This window comes from Myotis brandtii, unplaced genomic scaffold (genome assembly GCF_000412655.1).
Source record: "Myotis brandtii unplaced genomic scaffold, ASM41265v1 scaffold1044, whole genome shotgun sequence".
NCBI classification, from domain to species: domain Eukaryota; kingdom Metazoa; phylum Chordata; class Mammalia; order Chiroptera; family Vespertilionidae; genus Myotis; species Myotis brandtii.
The window spans coordinates 86,140-107,159 of NW_005353514.1; the positions used below are offsets into that span (position 1 = coordinate 86,140).

Below are 21,020 nucleotides of genomic sequence, written 5' to 3' on the forward strand. Positions count from 1 at the left end.
AAAAAAACAAGATTGGACATGAATTGATAACTGTGAAATGAGTGACGTATACTAGTATACATGGGTTTCATCAATATTCTCTCTTTTGTATATGCTTGAAATTTTTCATTAAAAATGTTAAAAGTAAATAAATCACGAAACATGAACCAACCAAAAAAAAAATCTCCAGACAAAAGCTCTTCTAAAAGTTCTAACTCTGGTATAGATGTTCTTTTGCTTCTAAATTTGTTTTAATACCTATAAGGCAAAAATTGTGAAGATAAGAACAACATTCTATAGTTATAAATCATAGTAAATGTCATTTCACTATTTCCTATGTTCACATTGCAGAAAGCTTTGTGCTATAATGATAACTATCTTATTTAGTGGATCAGATGGTCAGTTGATGTCCACCCTCAAATCCAAATCAGGTTCCCAGCCATGGCGTCTGATTCCCGCCCCCCACCCGAATCCCCATCCCCACACGCCTCCCAACCCCGAGCTCCCCACAGGCAGTCCATCGGGCAGTGCTGTCAGCTCAACAGCCTAAATCTCCTGAATCTACCCACTTCTCTGCGTCCTCACTGGCATTACCATACCACATATATAATGTGTTCCCTCCAAAAATGTATACACACACTTTGAATATTTATAGGCAGGGTTTATTAAAATACATTTCATTTTTGAAATTGAGTTATCAGCTGTTAAAGTCTGCATACATTCTTGGGGACACCCTGTATATTTTTATTTTTACTGGCAACTTGTTTCTTCTTTTTTAAAAAATGTTTCCTTGATACATTCAATTGTGATTTAGCCCAACCAAAGCAGATCATGGAGCAGGATGCTAACGTCCCCTCTAAACCAAGGCATGATGGTCCTGCAGCGTCTCCCCAGGACTTTCAATGCTGCCGCACATGGTAAGAGCAACGGCTGCCTTGTCCAGTTACTTGTCACTAATGATAACAAGCCAGCTCTGATTCCTCCAACTCAATTTGCTGGCACTAAGTGGATCCAGTAAGCCAGAAATAATTCATGTGCTTTCTTTCCTATTTAGGAGGAAATAAAAGTGGAGAGGGAATTTACTCGGACCTCCCTAATTATAATGAAGGCCCTGACATTATGGATCCAGTGGAAAATTACCAAAACTAATTTTCTAGGACGTGTTCTGGGGACTGACTCTTACTAAAATGCTCTGACTTCTGTCCTCTGTTGTCATGGTGAAGCCAGGACAGAGTGGGCAAAAGTAGATTTATAGTTGTAAGTATGTGAAACAGTTTATTCTTATATAATTATTTATTACTTGTTTGTATGAAAACTGTAAACCTATTTCCCCCACTGCTGTATAAATATGCTAAAAAAAAATAACCTATTTTCTGAAAATGTCCTTTTCCATGCAAGTGAATGATCTTTGTGAGTTCATTTTAACCACAATGTGCACCCAGATGCCTGAGGGACTCTTTCTAAATACACACACCCAGGTGCCACATGGAGGCTTGTTTGTATTCATGAGATGGGCATATGGCTGAGACATTTTGAAAAGCTTCCCCAACTGATGCCCATTATTGGTTAAAAACTATTTTCTAATTGAACCTAATTTAATTAATCAACTCTGTCCCCTTATTATTGACAATTTTCTTTTTTTAAGATTTTTTAAATTGATTTTTAGAGAGAGAGAAATGGAGAGGGAGAGATAGAAACATCAATGATGAGAGAGAATCATTGATTGGCTGCCTCCTGCACGCCCCCTACCAGGGATCAAGCCCAAAATCCAAAATTCGGGCATGTGCCCTGAACCGGGAATTAAACTGGCAACCTTTCGGTGCATAGGCGGACACTCAACCAACTGAGCCACATTGGCCAGGGCATTACTGACCATTTTAAATGGGACCCACGACCTCAGCAGAAATGTAACTTTCCAGCTGTGATGCAAAAACGATGAAACTGGCTTGCCACCAACATTGCTCATGAGACTTTGTGGGGGAAGTGGCAACTGCTCTTCAAATCGATTACACAAGAACCTTCTACCCACTCATTGCGACTGGCTTTGGGGTGAGGGTACATAGGCACAGCGTGCGCACGTTTTCCGAAAGGACACGCAGGGCAGTGTGAAAAGGACATGTGCACAGGCCAACAACAGGGAGGCCTTTGTGAAATGAGAGCGATTCCCTAGCTTAGAGCGGGCCCCTCATGGAAGCTTCGTCTCTCACCATCGCCACCTTCTCACTCTGTGCTCCCGTCATACTGAACCCTCTGCCCTTCACAGAACATGTTCTGGTCTGTCTCGTCTCTGGAACCCACACAGGCTTCTCCCTTCGCCTGAACCTCCCGCCCTCCCCCTCCTCCTCCCACGGGCCTTACACTCAGTGTCAGATTTGCCTTTGCTACAAACACACAGCGACTGGGCCCCACGTCGTGTCCACTGCCGATGCTCCAGTACAGACAGGAACTCAGTATATATTTGCTGACTAAGTAAATGAATACAGTGGGGCCTTGACTTACGAGTTTAATTCGTTCCGAGACCGAGCTCGTTAAGGAGCTCGTTAACTCAAATTACTCTGTCAACTCAATGCAAAAAATCAGCCGAGAGACAGCTGGTATCTCAAAAAACTCGTTTAATCGGGACACTCTTAAGTCAAGGCCCCACTGTATATTCTTACAAGGGCAGTTCATGCTGTGAGGCATTGAGAGGCCGTAGCATTGTTCTCTAATGAGACTGAAGAGAGTGACCAACTTCCAGTTTATTTGTTGTTTTTTTTATCCAAGGTTTCTCTCAGAAAATAAGGAAACAGAGGTCCAAATCTCCGTGTTAGGAAACGCCCATGACAAGGCAGGTGAATTAAGCAAAGAAACACTAGTGTTGAAAGTTCCCAGTGCAGTGGGATAGTGGTTCATTTGTACTCAGCAAACTGGTTTCCACTCTGGTTAGGTCCTTTCCCCTTTGGGAGGAGACTGGCTCAGGAGAGAGATGGATAGATGCCCCTTCAGTCCCCCTCACTCGCTAGGAAGCCCTGGGACCCTGCAGACCACAACTGCAAGCTCCCAGGTCACGTGTAGGTCTGAGAGTAAGTGAGCCCACAGCCCTGGGGAGCAGCCAGGCAGTGCAATCGATCTCCTGTCTTCAGGAACTACAGCTTGTCCTCGGTCAATGACACTGAGAAGGGGTGCCTAAGCCTGGTGGCAAAGAACGCTGGGAGAAGTTGAAATAGGCTCTTATTTCTTTCTCAGTGAGAGTCACAGACTTGAAAATCTCTCCTTGCGGCATCTGATGTTGCATGGACTGACATTTTATAATCAGATCATGGGAATAAAACAGCCTGTAATTGAGCATTATGAAAATGATTGCCAAAGGGAGAAACACTGTCTGCAGCCAATGGGTGTGTCTGACAATTGTTTGGGCTTTGGATAAACTCGGCTTTAGATCTTTGTCCAGGAGTTTGTTTTGTGGGTAGTTCTCCAGGCCCTGACATGGACTTAAGAAAACAGAGTCTCCAAACCAGAAAAGCAGGCTGCTGAGACGGTGTGGAAGCTCAGCCCTCCAGCTGAATGTCTACCAGGGCCCCGGAGGAGCGGTTTGCATATTCCTCTTGCAAAGAGGACACGTCCTGTGTTCATTTCCCTGGGTTTGTGTTTTGACCTCTGCTTTACATGGGGAGAGCACAGCTTTATAAAACTGTTTAAAATGATGTTTCATGGTCGCCTTATGTGTGCTGTAGAATCCTGGCTTTATTTATCTCTGTTTGGGTGGAATTTTCTGTGGAAGGGCTTGAGTCCTTCCGCTGAGACAAGTTTCCGGTTGAACTAGCGCATGTCACAGTTTGTTGCAATTCTTCGATTTCTTGTCTTCCCTGGGTGAGGTGTGAGCTCCTTTTGACAGCAGTCACTGTGTCTTGTGACTCCCCAGGGCCAACTAAATACCTGGCACATGTCGCTTAATATTCAATTAATGGACAGAATCAATAGTTCTTTATCAAGCAGCTATGGTGTCTGACCATTTTTCTAGGTGCACTATTAGATAAAACTATTAGATAAGGCAGAAAGGGTCTCAGAGAGCACATTTTCTAGTGGGGAAAACTGGCCAACAACAAGTAAACCACAAGTAAATAATATCGTTTTAAGTTGTAATTAGCACTAGGAAGGAAGCCAACAAGGCACTGAAATAGGAGATAATTGTCCCTGTCTTAAGGCATTGCTACAGCGTTGGCCCATTAGTTTTATTTTTGAGAGCCCTGGGAAGGAATAAAGTGGCCTCAAGTGGAAAATTATAGTCTCATCCTGAGAAAGACAGGCAACCGAATATAAAACTGGGCCCAACAATTCACAGGAGAAATCTCAGTAGCTAACATAAGAAAGAAATGCACAGCTTTATTACTTGTCAGAGAAAGGCAAATTTAAAAAAGTACAATATCACTTTACCCCAATCAGATTGCAAAATTTAGAAAGTCTGGTAATGTCAGGTGTTGAGTATATAGAGAAACAGTAAGCCTCGTGCACTGCTGTTACGAGTTAGAACTGACCAACTCTATGGCATGTTTTCCATAGAAAACCTCCCACCCAGAGTCACGAGGGCCTGTGTGAGACCATTCATAGCTGCATAGTTGTGGTCAAGGGATCCACACTTGAGAAGGAGAAGGAAAAGACACAAGCCAAGGAATTCCATAAATCAGACTATGAGCAGAAGTTCATAATTCAAAGACATTTGAATCGTATTCCAGAAAGCCCAGACATCTAAGGGTATATATGAAACCCATTAGAGTGGCTCCATTGCTGTGGAGGGTTGAGTGAAAGAGGAGATGAGGATAAGGGGTGGGCTGGGGAATGCAATAAAGTAAAAGAGCAGTAAAATGAGGACTGTGGTATGTTCGCTCTAGTTTCAACAATAAAGACAAATCCTCTGGGGGAAGAATGAAGGGGATTTTGCACCTTGAGAGACACCACTCTTGTAGAAAGTTTCTTTACTCTTTAGCTCTCTGCTCAGTGTGAGTAGCTGGAAGGTACAGTGGTGCACTGAACAGCCGAGGCAGAGTCCAGTAGCCCACGTGCTTTGCAGGTGAAGTCCAAGCAAGCTATGTCTACTCACTGGGAGGAAGTGACGCTGACCTAGGTGTCAGGCTTCACAGATCAAGAGAAGTTAGCATTGATCAGAAAGGAACTAAATTATACTTAAAGACTTTACTTCTTTAAAGATTACTCGAAAATAGTATTCTCTTTGAAAACTTTGGCATAAATTCAGCTATTTCGTGAAATTCCAGGTCCTAGTCCACAGACCTATCTGATTGACAAAGCATTGCCACCACCTGCTGACACCATATGTATGTATTTACTTATTTTTTTAAACTTTGTTTTATTGCTTAAAGTATTACAAAGAGTATTATATATGTCTCCTTTTTTTCCCCTTCTTGATATTCCCCCGGCTTCCCCTATCTCCCAGTGTCTTATGTCCATTGGTTATGCTTATATGCATGCATACAAGTCCTTCGGTTGATCTCTTACCCCCCTCTCCTGCCCCCCAACCCTCCCCAGCCTTCCCTCTGTAGTTTAATAGTCTGTTCGATGCTGCTCTGCCTCTGTATCTATTTTTGTTCATCAGTTTATAATGGTCTTTATTATCCATAAATGAGTGAGATCATGTGGTATTTTTCTTTCATTGACTGGCTTATTTCACTTAGCATAATGCTCTCCAGTTCCATCCATGCTGTTGCAAATGGTAAGAGTTCCTTCTTTTTTACAGCAGCATAGTATTCCATCGTGTAGATGTACCACAGTTTTCTAATCCATTCATCTACTGATGGGCACTTAGGCTGTTTCCAAATCTTAGCTATGGTGAATTGTGCTGCTATGAACATATGGGTGCACATATCCTTTCTGATTGGTGTTTCTGGTTTCTTGGGATATATTCCTAGAAGTGGGATCACAGGGTCAAATGGGAGTTCCATGTTTTGTTTTTTGAGGAAACTCCATACTGTCTTCCATAGTGGCTGCACCAGTCTGCATTCCCACCAGCAGTGCACAAGTGTTCCTTTTTCTCCACATCCTCTCCAGCACTTGTCGTTTGTTGATTTGTTGATGATAGCCAGTCTGACAGGTGTGAGATGGTACCTCATTGTTGTTTTGATTTGCATCTCTCGGATGATTAGTGACTTTGAGCATGTTTTCATATGTCTCTTGGCTTTCTGAATGTCCTCTTTTGAAAGGTGTCTATTTAGATCCTTTGCCCATTTTTTGATTGGATTGTTTATCTTCCTTTTGTTAAGTTGTATGAGTTCCCTATAAATTTTGGAGATTAGGCCCTTATCAGATATAATGTTGGCAAATATGTTCTCCCATGTAGTGGGCTTTCTTGTTGTTTTGTTGATGGTTTCTTTTGCTGTGCAGAAACTTTTTATTTTGATGTAGTCCCATTTGTTCATTTTCTCTTTAGTTTCAACTGCCCTAGGAGCTGTATCAGTGAAGAAATTGCTTTGGCATATGTCTGAGATTTTGTTGCCTTTGGATTCTTCTAGAATTTTTATGGTTTCCTGTCGTACATTTAAGTCCTTTATCCATTTTGAGTTTATTCTTGTGTATGGTGTAAGTTGGTGGTCTAGTTTCATTTTCTTGCATATATCTGTCCAATTTTCCCAACACCATTTATTGAAGAGACTACCTTGGCTCCATTGTATGTTCTTGCCTCCTTTGTCAAATATTAATTGAGCATATTGGTTCGGGCTAATTTCTGGACTCTCTATTCTATTCCACTGATCTATATATCTGTTCTTGTGCCAGTACCAGGCAGTTTTGAGAACAGTGGCTTTGTAATACAGCTTGATATCCGGCATTGAGATCCCACCTACTTTGTTCTTTCTCAGGATCGCTGCAGCTATTCGGGGTCTTTTTTTATTCCAGATGAATTTTTGGAGAGTTCGTTCTAGATCTTTGAAGTAGGCCATTGGTATTTTAATGGGAAGTGCGTTGAATTTATAGATTGCTTTGGGTAGTATGGACATTTTAATGATGTTGATTCTACCAATCCAAGAACATGGTATGTTCTTCCATCTCTTTATGTCTTCCTCTATCTCTTTTTTCAACGTCCTGTAGTTTTCTGAGTAGAGGTCTTTTACCTCTTTAGTTAAGTTTATTCCTAGGTAGCTTAATTTTTTTGGTGCGATGGTAAATGGGATTGTTTTTATAATCTCTCTTTCTGAAAGTTCACTATTGGTGTATAGAAATGCCTCAGATTTCTTGGGGTTAATTTTGTATCCTGCTACATTGCCAAATTCATGTATTAAGTCTAGTAGTTTTTTGATGGAGTCTCTAGGGTTTTGTATGTATAATATCATGTCGTCTGCAAATAAGGACAGTTTTACTTCCTCTTTTCCAATTTGGATGCCTTTTATTTCTTCTTCTTGTCTAATTGCAATGGCTAATACTTCCAGGACTATGTTAAAGAGGAGTGGCGAGAGTGGGCATCCCTGTCTTGTTCCTGTTCTTAGGGGAAATGGTGTTAGTTTTTGTCCATTGAGTATGATGTTGGCTGTGGGCCTGTCATATATGGCTTTTATTATGTTGAGGTATGATCCTTCTATTCCCACCTTGCTGAGAGTTTTTATCAAAAATGGGTGTTGGATTTTGTCGAATGCTTTTTCTGCATCAATTGATATGACCATGTGGTTTTTTTCTTTCAATTTGTTTATGTGATGTATTACGTTTATTGATTTACGGATGTTGTACCATCCTTGCATTCCTGGGATAAATCCTACTTGGTCATGGTGTATGATCCTTCTGATGTACTGTTGGATCCGATTTGCTAAGATTTTGTTGAGGATTTTGGCATCTATGTTCATGAGGGATATTGGCCTGTAATTCTCTTTCATTGTGTTGTCTTTACCTGGTTGTTTGGTAAAACTCCCCTGTGAAGCCGTCTGACCTGGGCTTTTGTTTGCTGGAAGCTTTTTGATGACTGCTGCTGACACCATATTTAAATTGCAGTTTTCAGTGTCTGAACAATGACTTCTTTTCCCAACATTTTATTACAAAAACTAGAGGCCCGGTGCACAGATTCGTTCACTGGTGGAGTCCCTAGGCCTGGCCTGGGCCCTCTCACAATCCAGGACCCCTCGAGGGATGTCGGACTGTCGGTTTCAGCCTGATCCCCACAGGCCAGGCCAAGGGACTCCACCAGTGCACAGATTCGTATGCATGTAAGATCTTTGGTTAATCTCTTCCCGCCCTCCTCCCTCCCCCATTCCCTCTGAGTTTCATTAGTTTGTTCCATGTTTCCATGCCTATGCATTGAGCGTCTGCCCCTTGGTGGTCAGTGTGCATCATAGCTATCGGTCAAATGGTCGAATGGTCACTTAGGCTTTTATATACATAGATTATCCAGCATACAGAAAATTTTAAGAAAATGTAAACACTCATATACCCACCAGCAGCCAGAGGGAGTACCTTTTTCTAATTACTAAAAGGACATGACACACCCTCACAGTGGCCCTGAGTCTCACAAAGTGAACCCGAGTGAGGTGGAGACTTCAGATAAGGTGGCCAGGGGAGGTCTTGGTGCTGAGATACAGCTGATGAGTCTTTAGGACAGAGACACATATCCCCAGCTTGTTTCTGCCTGGGCATGGTTTGCTCCTCAGGTGACAAATGAGCCCGGCTGTCTGGAACAAGAATGCCTCCCTTTACTTTCCCAGGGTCTGCACTTGCTTTCTTAGGAATGAACTTGGGTTGTAGCCTCTCCCGGGGGAAGTGAGGAATGGCCCTTGGAACTCCTGTTGCTAATATTCCCAACTGTCCCCATTCAACTCAACTGGGAATGGGAAGATACGGGGCCAGGCGGAGAACTAATTATTTTACTGAACAATGAGAGTCATAAGGCCCCGGGCAGACATTACCTACATTGAAAACACAGAAATCTCTTTCCTGCATGTTGTAGGAGAGGGTCACAGCCAGACTGATATAGCTGCTACCTGAAAAGTAACCCCAAGAGCCCGCCTTGGCAGCCTGGTGGCACACTCCCAAGGCTGTATCCTGAGACTGGCAGCTGCGCCTACTCTCTTCTCTCAGCCCAGGAAGCTTATGAAGATGTAAGAGTGAGGTGACTTTATTATATGAATACCAGTGGATCTAGTTTATATTTTAAGTAAATATAAAAGATTTAAGTAAGTTATTTGAAAACTTCAGTACTTTACAAAAATACATTTCTCATGATACACCTCTCAAGTGAAGTGATAGTCAAGGTTTGAGAGAGACAAAAAAAATTTATTTTATTGAAGACAAGATCCTGGGAAGCAGGAGGGAGAAACCCGGCTTCTGCCACTCAGCCCTCGCAGCCCAGGGCTGAGCAGGCTATCCAGATCTCATTATCTAAGTATTTGCTGTCTGAGAACTTGCAGACAGAAGACTATGGAAGGGCCTACCATGAAAATGCACCTTCTAGCTTGCTACTCCAATGCGGCCTGCTGACCAGCAGGGCTGGTGCAAGTGCCATCACCTGGAGGCCGGTGAGAAGGACCTTGGGTCACACCCCATTCGTGCTGAATCAGAATCTGGTCAGATCCCCCACTGACTCTTATGTACTTTGAAATTGTCTTGCTCAAACATCTCTCCCAATGACTATAAAATCCCCCTGTCAATCAGTCTCCCCTCCCAGCATCAAATATAATAATGCAACATAAAGCTAACCAGAAGCCGAGTGAACTGGCAAAGTTCGCAAAAGATGCGGGATTGCACAGAATTAACAGACGTGATCAGCCAGGAGAAAGGCAGCCCTGGACCCCTGAACAAGGGAAGAGGAGTGAATCGCAAGCATGGTCACATTCCCTCAAAAGACAACGCTGTGAATATCTGGGAATGAAGACAGGCTCCTGGAGAAAATGAGGAGGCTCATGACCATCTTTGTAAAAATGACCCACTTTATGACTGTGCCGGGGAAATCAAACACATACAATTTTGTTGAAAAACTGTGCTAAAAAAAAAAATCAACACTTAACACTCCCGCCACTCAAAGGAGGAGCACATTGTTTTAATGATAACTTCAATGCTATGTGAGATAAGTTACTTTCGTGAGTTTTAGTTCCATTTCTCAAGACAAAGTCTAATCCAAGTGTCACTATTTCTTGTGATTTCAGTCCTTGTTTTAAGTGGATTTTCTCAGGGCCGGTTATATTCCTTTTTCTTTTTGCCTCTGGGACTTGGTTGGGGTGCCTATGACCGGTGTGGGATAATTGACACCAACTTACTCCCCAGGTGGGGGAAGAATTCTTCCTACTCTCCTGTTTCCTGAGTGGATGTTTCGCGCACTGTGATGTCACAGAAGGGGGTTCCCTCTGGTTATAGCTCTAGAGGCAGGTATCTATTCTGTGCTTACCTTATCGAGCATGAGGAAGTTCTCCAGCGTCTCTCCGTTTTCACAGGTGACATCACCAACCTCTCTCACGGCTCTGGGCAGAACTTCTCGCACCTCCTGGGCAATCATTCCTAGACACAAAACACTCTAACAGGTTGAGTCAGGGAAAGACCTTTCTGGAGAAAATCCTCCCAGGCCTACATCAGAAAGGAACACCGACAGCCACAGGCCACAGGGGAAGTCTTAGCAAATAGATGCTTTTGCTTTGATCTACAAGCATTTGAAGCAAAGAAGGAATTTTGAGCCATGCATCACTATAGGATTAAGTGGGCGTGCCTTTTCTTTACTTTTCCTTGAGACTCCATGCCAAATGTTGGAAGGGGTGAGTAAATACCTTAAAATTTCTTCACATAGAAGCAAGGGTGGGACATTATCTTGTTTTTGTTTTTTGGGGGGAGGTTGTTTGTTTGTTTTGTTAGTTTGTTTTCTTTTCCTGCAGAAGGACTTGCCTCCTAATCCATTCTTTAGGATTCCGGATTGGAATATAAACACCACTTTGGCCCTTCTCTAACCTAGACCTGTCTACTATGCCATTTTCTCTCTCCATCCCAGGATTGCCCTCAAACAGTTTGAGCTGCCATCTGCCCCTCAACCCTCATCACATGAGCGAGAGGATGCCAGTGAAAAGAAACAATATATTGAAAATACTCCCCCAGTACCTTGAGGTGCAGGAATGGGGTGGGTATTGAATAAAGACAACAGGAATTTCTTTAAGCTTTCCTGTTCTAGTGATTACGGGTTTCACAGAGGAAGAATTAGACCAACAGGATATTTTCAAATGCCATAGCACACAACCTCCAGTTAAAAAATTTGGAATTAAGCCTGGCCAGTGTGGCTAAGTGGTTGAGTATTGACCTATGAGCCAGGAGGTCACAGATTGATTCCTGGTCAGGGCACATGTCCTAGTTATGGGCTAGATCCCCAGTAGGGGGCGTGCAGGAGGCAGCCAATCAATGATTCACATCATTGAAGTTTCTATCTCTCTGAAATCAATAGAAATATATTTAAAAAATAATTTGGAATTAACATTTTAATAGGAGACAATACAAAGTTAAAAAGGGAACTTGTGTGTGTACCTGTTTGATGGGCAGTGTTTATTCCCATTGCAGATGCAAACTCAGGTTTGTAGTCATATTCAACAATCCTCATTTGGGCTATTCTTCTCAGCTGTTCATTTGTGTCAACCTAATTGAATTAAAGAAGAGCAGATTTCACCCACTTAGATATTTGCTGTTCAAATCAATGCCCAGAGTGACCCAGAGAGATTAGGCATGTTGAAAATTTGATTGTTTTATCCTGTTGCTCAAATTATTTTAAGAGAAATTTATATTTTTCTCCTTAGAGAAGCCAAAGTTTCAACTTCCATGTTAGTGACTTCTGTTCACTGATTTGTAAACTGAACCAGTTTTACTAGTATGTCTAAATTCTAGGACAAAAGCTCCCTCATTCACTGCTCCTGCCTTCTTCCCTCTGAGAGGCAAACCCTCTTCCTAAGAATGAGGTTGCTCACTTTGGAGAGAAACGATGAAAGGATTGAGAAGTACCATTTCCAAATGATACATGCAGCATAAATACCAAACAAATACAGGCCAACCTTGTATTTATAAATTGAAAATGCAATGTTTAGTTCAAGTAACAAACTTTGAGGTATGAATATATCCCCCATTGTTTGCTTTTGACCATTTTGCTGGAGAAACTTTCTTCAGGGTGCAGATTGCAAATCCAGGTTGCCCAACAGCTGGACCCTCCTGACCCAGACTTCCCTCATGAGATGGCTCCTCCCCAGACCTGCCTGTCAGTGCCAGTGTTTTCTGAGCTCACCGCTCTTGCAGGTTGTTAAAAGCATTCCCAACGGTCACTGCAAACTCCTCAAAAAATTTGCACTGGGTCCCAGCAAAATGAAGACAATGGAGATCATTTTTCCTAAAGCTAAATGTGTTTAACTCAAAGGATTCCCCTTTGAGGGTTTTTATTTAACGAATTGACGGCATAACAAGATTGTTTTTTATTGTCTTTGTTTAACAAGTAAAAAGTTGGCGGCCCTGTGTGGGTGCCCTAAATTTTCTTTTAGAATATAACTGGATTATGAAACCAGTGGTCTCTTGACAATTAAAATTATATTGTCTTGACAATCAACCATGTGTTGGAGCAACCAAAATGCTTTGTTGTTGCTGCTGCTGTTTTAAGAAAACCCTGTCATGATCCTCCGCTCCTCTGGACCCACTGTGCCAGGTGAGCAGGAAAGCGCCTCCCATCTCATTGAAGGCTCTTCCCTAGTTGGGCTGATTGGGAAAGCCTATGGCTCGGCACTTAACTAGCTAAATGGACAAGCTTTACTTCAGGGATTTGTCAGGGAGTATAATTTTGAGCTCGCTGTTGTTTTAATAACTGTTCTTATGAAAAACTTGATTCAGTGCGTTCATTCATTGTTTTATTTGACTAACATTTACCAATCATCTTCAACACACCATGCACTACACTAAGTGCTGGGACTTTAAAACTGATTGCCTTTTCTTCTGAAACTAAACCAAAATAATATTGAATGTAAACTGTAATTTAAAAATAAAATTTAAAAATTTTTAAGAGTTTGTGGTCTACACAGGAAGGCAGACTCATCAATACAGATTATATTACAACTAGAGGCCCGATGCACAAAATTCGTGCAAGGGACTTGGCCCCAGCCCCCGCCCACCGCCGCCAGAGCCAGGGCCCTCTGCCGCCTCTGCCACAGTCCCCACCCGCTCTGGCTTTGTCTGGAAAGAAGGACATCCAGAAGGATGTCCAGTCTAATTAGCATATTATGCTTTTTTATTTTAGATGTGGTATGCAGGATGGTGATGGAATTGTGAATGGAGAATCATGGCCAATCCAAGTAAGTATCTAAGAATTCTCAGGGGAGCTAAGGAGGGCTTCCTCCAGATGGTGAAGCCCAACAGAGACCTGGGCTCCTTTCAGTTCTCAGCCGTGTTCTGCTCCTTTCACTTCAGGACCTTTGCTCATGCATTTTCCCTGCCTCCATAGCAATTCCTCCCCTTCCCACCTCCTTCCCCAGCATACATCCCTTCACCAGAGAAGCAGTTTTTGACCCCCAACACTAGGAAGGGGCCCGCTGCTTATGTGCTAATGGCACCTGTCCTTTCCCTTGGTAACATTAATCGAGTTATCACCAGACAGTTGGTTATGTCACCCTTATTCTCTGTCTTCTCTCTAGGCCAGCCGTGGGCAAACTACGGCCCGCGGGCCGGATCTGGCCCGTTTGAAATGAATAAAACTAAAAAAAAAAAAGACCGTACCCTTTTATGTAATGATGTTTACTTTGAATTTATATTAGTTCACACAAACACTCCATCCATGCTTTTGTTCCGGCCCTCCGGTCCAGTTTAAGAACCCATTGTGGCCCTCGAGTCAAAAAGTTTGCCCACCCCTGCTCTAGGCTATACTCCTGAGGGTGAGGACAGATGAGGCCATGGTTTTCTGTTCATCACCAAATCACCAGTTTCCGGGTAGTAGGTGCTCAACTAATATTTGTTTAATAAATTAAGATAGGAGTTAGTTGTGGGAAAATGTAGATAAGGGGGGAACCAAAAAAGGGGTGACTAAGACAGGGGTGCTGGGAGGAAGAACACCATGAGCCAAGTTCCAAGGCAGCAAATCCCCCGAGTGATGTCTGCACAATAGAGGCGGAGTTTGACATTACTAGACCATAAAGACAAGGTCAGAGCAGGGAGGGCCTTGCAGACCATGCTGGGAAGGAAGTCACAATCTCATGCATCTGTCACTGGGAGCTCCTTCATCCATTCAGCGAGTATTGAGTAGTGACTATGTGCCAGGTGCTATTCCAGCCACTGGAAGTTAAACGAGTGTTTCTTATCTGAAGTTCACGTTTTAATAAAAGTTCTGTTCCTCAGGGTAAGGCCAATGTCTTGTTCATTCCAGGAACTGCCCGGTGCCTAGCAGAGTGTCTGATGTAATCGGCACACAGAGCTTCATTGCAGAGAAGAAGGAATGAAAAAATAGAGGTGGGGCGATGGCAGAGCAACCCTGACACGAACAGAATTGAAGATGGGGATCAACCAGGAGCCAGCCTGGACCGGCCTTGTGCTAGCCAGGCCCTCCCCAGTTCCCCACGCCCCACACCCTTGGGAGTCCTGTGCTTGATTTGCCTATTTTTTATTATCCCTGGGGTTTGTGCAAGAGTCCCCACTGGAGACCACCTTCGCTCAGGCTGTCCAGGCTCTGTAAAGGGAAAAGGACTCCTGCTGACTAAGTTGGATCCTTGGATGTATTTTTCCCAAAGACATATTGCTACACTTAGCGATTAGGTATCAGACAGATTTTTGCCCAAAGAAAATTTTGAGGGTTGGCTTGGGGATCTAAAGACCCATAACAATGTTTCTCTAAGAAAATGCTCTTCTGGTTTCTGGCTCATAGACTTTCTTTCCAAAGCTAAATATAAACTTCCTGGGTTGCATGTTGCCTAGCTGTTTTCTGGCGAGTGAGAACCCTGGAGGCAAGGGCTGTGCCCTGTTGGAATCCTCCTCTAGGAACTGTACACGGGAACTGTACACAGACCAACACTTAACGCCACACCTTGCTCATCACGTGTGTTGAGCAAGAAGGTAGAAGCGGAATGACAGTGTTGATCTTGCCCAAAGCAGTTTTGCAAAGTTTTGACCTCGAATGCAAATGGCCATCGCTGTCATGCTGCCTCATGCCCAAGGTTTCTATGTCGTTAAGTCAGGAACTGCACCATGGAGAAGACGTCTCAGCCCGTGGGAGCCCAGTGGGTTCAGGGAAAGAGATCTCATTGCACATCATTGGCCCTGGCCCCCAGCCAGGACGAGCAGTGGCATCAGACAGGGCTCACCCAGAGCCCAGGAACCAGGGCATTTGCTTGTGGCCTGAGGGGAGAATGCATGTTTACCTTCCTCCAGCTCTTCACTCAGTTCTCTTTAACCCGCTAACTGCTGGTGCGGTGGAGAGAAAAACATTTTGAGCATTCCATCTTCATTGATTTTTTTTCCTGGCTTTTATTTTTGGGTCTTTTCCTGCCTGTTTCCAGCCTTCACTGCAGAATTTGACAGATGTATCCAACTTTCAACTTCCTCTTTTTTTTTTTTTTTGCATTGACTTTGAAGTTCTTCATGCCCCTTTGATTTGCAGCACACCCTTCCCACCCTAATTTTGTTTCGTTTCCAAGCCTCACTTCCTTGTCCAGGCTGTAATCACATTGGCAAGCACAATGACACTGTCTAGGTCAGTGGTCGGCAAACTGCAGCTCGCGAGCCACATGCGGCTCTTTGGCCCCTTGAGTGTGGCTCTTCCACAAAATACCACGTGCGGGTGCGCACGTACAATGCGATTGAAACTTTGTGGCCCATGCACAGAAGTCGGTATTTTGTGGAAGAGCCACACTCAAGGCACGTGGTATTTTGTGGAATAGCCACACTCAAGGGGCCAAAGAGCCATATGTGGCTTGTGAGCCGCAGTTTGCCGACCACTGGTCTAGGTGAGTTAAACTGCTCCTCTTAGACCAGCGGTTCTCAACCTGTGGGTCGCGACCCCTTTGGGGGTCGAACGACCCTTTCACAGGGATCGCTTAAGACCATCGGAAAACACATATATAATTACATATTGTTTTTGTGATTAATCACTATGCTTTAATTATGTTCAATTTGTAACAATGAAAATACATCCTGCATATCAGATATTTACATTACAATTCATAACAGTAGCAAAATTACAGTTATGAAATAGCAACGAAAATAATTTTATGGTTGGGGGTCACCACAACATGAGGAACTGTATTAAAGGGTCGCGGCATCAGGAAGGTTGAGAACCACTGTCTTAGACCAACCTCATTTTCCCAGTGCTTCAGTGTCAGGGGTTTCAATCACATCTGCTCTATCTTCTCTGTGTCTTGGATACGAATCCAGGTGAGCACCAGAGATCTCCCCCACCAGGACTCTGCAGAGAGCTCCTGTGCTTTATATCTGCCAGCAGCCTACGCTGCCTTGAGCGAGGTGGCCCAGGGCAAGGCAGCAGCCTATATTCATTTTCCCTGTCACAGTGTTCGGTAACCTGTTTTGCCACAGCTCATCCAGTTGCCATGCAACCTGAGAGAATGAAGGGTGCATGCCCCCAGTGTGCATGCAACCAGATCAACCAAGGATCCCTTCCCAGCACATTTAGAAAAACAAAGTCAGGGAGAGGTGAAGATGAAGCCCACGCATGTGTCAGTACCATCATCAACATTACCACTCCCTCTCTTGTCTGTAATAAGTAGCCAATAGAACAGACAAGATTTCCAGCAACATGTATTTTGTAAATGTGGGTAGACCTATTAAGGACGAATACATTATTACGAAATAATTTAAAAAATAAATGACATATAATTTGCATCTTTAAAAAAAAATTTTTTTAAGCCCATGGGTAAAATGAAGATAAGCATTTCCTGCCTGCTGGCGTGGCTCAGTGGTTGAGCATCGACCCATGAACCAGGAGGTCATGGCTCGATCCCCAGGGTGGGTCGTGCAGGAGGCAGCCGAGAATCAATGATTCCCTCTCATCACTGATGTTTCTATCTCGCTCTCTCCCTCTCCCTTCCTCTCGGAAATCAATAAAAAATATATTTTAAAGAAAAAAAAGATAAGCACTTTTTTGTTCACAGAAGAATAAACAGAGGCATAGAACATCTCTGGGCCGCATTTCCTGGGCCCCTGGGCCCGTGGGTGCCAGAATCAGGACTGAATTTCTCGCCTTCCCATGAGCCTGGGCTGGGCCCGTGTCCCGTCATGCCACTGCGAGCAGGAAGGGGAAACAGGAATTTCCCTTTGGAGCCAAGGCCGGGGCGGCATTTCACTCTGTGAAGAAGGCTTCCTAGAAGGAACCTGAGAAGATCTAGGGAAGTTTGCTATTTTAAGACACGAATGTTCTTCACACCAAGGAGCGCCCTTTAAAGCCGTTAGGTAACTAAAGTTCTGGGGATGGCCTGGTGGCAGCAGCAGGGGGCGTGGAGGACTTTCCCCAGCTGTCACCTTCCAGTTCCATTGAGAGAAGGCCTGGCAGGGAATTGGATAGCCAATTGCAAGGACAAGCGTGAGTGGGTGTGATCTGAAACACAGACAGTTTTCTCTCCCTAAAAGGCAAGGGCACGCTATCGGGGACTGGGATCTGAGAATGTCTGTGAGAACTTTCTAGCCCTAGGAGTTCCCACCCGGCTAGTAGGTCACGGCTCTTCTAACAGGAGCCACAGCTCCACAATCAGCATGAAAGTCTGCGGTTCCAGCCGTCCCCTGGACATTCCTTGGCTGGGTTAGAGACCCCAGCGCAGACTCGCACGGGGAAAGGAATGCAGTCTGGAAGGATGGCCAGTGATTTACAGATTACAGTCTCCTAGTGACTAAAAAAGAGTACGGATAGGAGACTTAAAAACACCATTCTGCCCCGGCCTCAGAAACGCGTACAGGAGAAGCAGTGTCCGTGAGAAGGTGGGGAGGTGGTGGAAGCAGTGAATGGGAAACGGAATTCAACGGTGAAAGGTCTGGCATCAGGAGGATCCTGGCATCTTCATCCTAATCCCTTAGGTCTGCAGAGCAGCTGTGATTTCCCCCAAATTTCTCTCAATGGGTGAAAAAAAATATAAAGGACTCGGTGGGGCCAGGGAGAGAGAGTCACCGTTTGCATCTCGCAGAGGAAGACACTGAGCTTCCGCAAGGCTAAGGGTTTGGCCAGGGTCACGCGGCTGGGTGAGCCCAACGTGGAGGAGCAGCCTCCTGACTTCTAGACCTGATTTCCCATTTCCACAGGCGGCTGCCTCTCCACAGAGGGAGGCAGTCTTGACCCGGCTCTTGCCCATCCCTGTCTTAGTCTTGCCCTTTCCAGTTCACCCAGACCCGGCACTGAGGGCTGAGCAGGAGGAGCTCCCTGGCTGCCCCTGGGAGAAAGCTGAGGAGTGGGGCAGGCTGGCCAGCAGGGCCGGTGCCCGGGCTCTGGGAGGAGGAGCCTGGAGAGTCCAGGAGACGTATGGGCAGGAACGGGCCTGAGAGAGTGCTCGAAGGAGCCACAGGGGGTGGAGATCTGGAGATGGGAAGGAAGGGGCAATCTCCAGCAGTTGACAGTGTGTGGAAGGAAGGGCCAGGGCCTGTGGAGAATCACCCGGAGACCCGTTGCGTGGGCAGCCAGCGCGATGCTGTCATCGCCCTCTGCTCCGTCAGGTGAGGCCATTCTCTGGGGGAGGCCTGCTTGGCAATTCCAGCAGGGATGCCTACTGGCTGCAGCACTCATCCTTGTTAAGCAGCCGCACAGCACAGGCGACATGCGGAGATGCCCCCTGCGGGGCGTGTCAGAGGCCAGGAGCACCCGGCACACCTGACTCAGGTGTCAAAGGTGTCCAAGGCCAGCCCCGCGCTCACCTCCTGGATATTCTGCTTAGCCCGGCTGTCAGAGGGATGCATAATTGTCCCCATCACTTTCATGTTGCCACAGACAACCAGGGCTTCGTCCGGTGCATCTGTGTTTATTCCCACTCGACCATGACAGACAACAGCTTCTGGAACTTGTCCTCGCTGCCATAATGCATCACTGTCATTTTCAAATTGCCCAGGGTTAGAGGCCTGGAAAAAATACATAAATTTATTACCATTAAAGTCACAGTAGCAGGAATAGACGATCAGTTTATTCCTCATAGCAAAGGAAAACAATGTGTAAGTCTGTCATCTGAGACTCATATGTTGGATGGGACATTTTGACATCTCCCTATAGCTGTGGCCCCAGGAGAACCAGGGGCCCCCTAACTGCTCTGCCCCCCAGGAGCAGGAGCTCAGTTGGCCATGGTTTGCAACATCCAGTCTCTATTGCATGTATCTGGAATTGATGATGTGTCAATTGTACTGGGAGAAAGATGAAGAAAAAAACTCACAAAGACTGTCTTTTCAAGAGAATTGATGATGTGTCAATTGTACTGGGAGATGAAGAAAAAAACTCACAAAGACTGTCTTTTCAAGGATAATAATAATGATCTTAAAACGAGAACATGACATCAAAAAATATTACAAGGTTATTAAAAATCTCAGATAAATAAAAATACCTTGAATTTTGCTAGCTCTTTTATAGTTTTAAAGCACTTTCATATTTATGATTTCATATGCAATTGACTAGTTAATGACAATACAAATATATTTAATACATCTCAACTATTCCCTAAACACAAGTAATACAGAAGGAAGAATAACAACTCCATTTGTTGTGTAAATCCACACCCCAATTCTATGAGACATGTAGCATTATCCTCATTTTATTGATACTGGGACTCTGAGAGGATAAACAAATTGCCTAAGGCCCCAAAGCTAACAAGTTCCAGAGCTGGAATTATAATTTCTTTGATTGTTAAATAATGACTTTAACTTGGCCTTTTTATGCTGTCGCCTAGAAGTAGTAGCCCTGGTTGAATGTGGTCTTCAAAGAAAATCCAAGTGAAACTTTAGACAAAGTTCTGGAGATTTTACTCTTAAATAAAATTCTTTGTTGAAGAATCCTTGCCCAGTTCCCTGCAGCCACTGAATATATTCCAAACATCTTTAAGTAGAGACTCTGAATCCATCAAAATCTTCTCAACAAAATGTATTTGCTTTTGAAATTATGACCTATCCTTCTAAATCTGACTTTTGTGTGTTTGAGGTAGGTTGTCAGAAATTCAGACAAAACAGTAGGGACCCTGATCATCAGCACAAATGCAAAGTCTTCACTTTGTGCCTTCCTGGGGGTCTATGGGAGACACTGGAAGTCAACACCTGAGCGTGTGCAGATTTTCTCTGAAGAGTACCCGAGAAACCAAAAACAATGGTTTCCTCAAGGATGGGGGCTGGGAGACGTGGAGACTGGGGTGGAGGGAATTTGCTGTTCACTATCTGTTTTCAGTATGATTTGAATGCTTTTACCATATGCACGTGTTACCAATTTAAAAATAAATAATTACAAGAAACCATAAGGTGTAGTGCTTTGTTTGGGTTCAGGTAAAGAACGTTTAGGTGTCTTCAACTTCCTGTTTCCTCTTCCCTGTCTGACCCCTGAGCTGCTGGGAAGACTCAACCGTTGACACTTGATAGACAACAGCAATGAAAGAATTTAAAGTAGCAACGTTGAAGATTATTTTGTGTGAATTCACTTGAACAAAGAGCTTCTCTGCAAAATCCCTAGAGCCCCCTTGGCTGTGAATGGCAAATTGGCTTTGACTCAAATCCTTTTAGAGCAAGCAATCAACTAAATCCAAAGGTATCCCATACAAAATGTTGATGTGTTTTGCTCTACTCAGAACATAATGAGCCAGCCACTTCAAGGAAACAGAATAGGACAGTGATGGATTTTTGTTTTCTTAATGAGCATTGGGATAATTATTATCATGTTGGTAACTGTTACTGGAACAGTAGGTTTAATTTTTTGGAACTATTACAACAATCTCACTTGGCTTTCATTGGATGAAGACTAAAATCCCTAAAATATGTTCAGATTATTTTGGGATGGGCCAAAGAGAACCAACGATTGAACTGGTGACCTCTTGGTTCATGTGTCAATGCTCAACCACCGAGTCACATCAGCCTTACTTACATGTTCTAAATATAGAACCTTAAGGAGGAGTCCTCATCCCTAATGGAAA

The 21,020-nt window shown here is 44.1% G+C and overlaps 1 protein-coding gene across 1 annotated transcript in view; it reads right to left on the reverse strand.

Annotated features, from left to right (window-relative positions):
• MYRFL (myelin regulatory factor-like) overlaps positions 1-21,020 on the reverse strand; it is a 124,218-nt gene that overhangs the window by 24,891 nt on the left and 78,307 nt on the right. The window contains exons 11-13 of the mRNA XM_005856748.2: positions 18,781-18,981; positions 11,443-11,551; positions 10,328-10,437 (exon numbers count right to left, since the gene is read on the reverse strand). Coding sequence (XP_005856810.1) covers positions 10,328-10,437; positions 11,443-11,551; positions 18,781-18,981 — 420 coding nt within the window. The remainder of the gene's footprint in view (positions 1-10,327; positions 10,438-11,442; positions 11,552-18,780; positions 18,982-21,020) is intronic.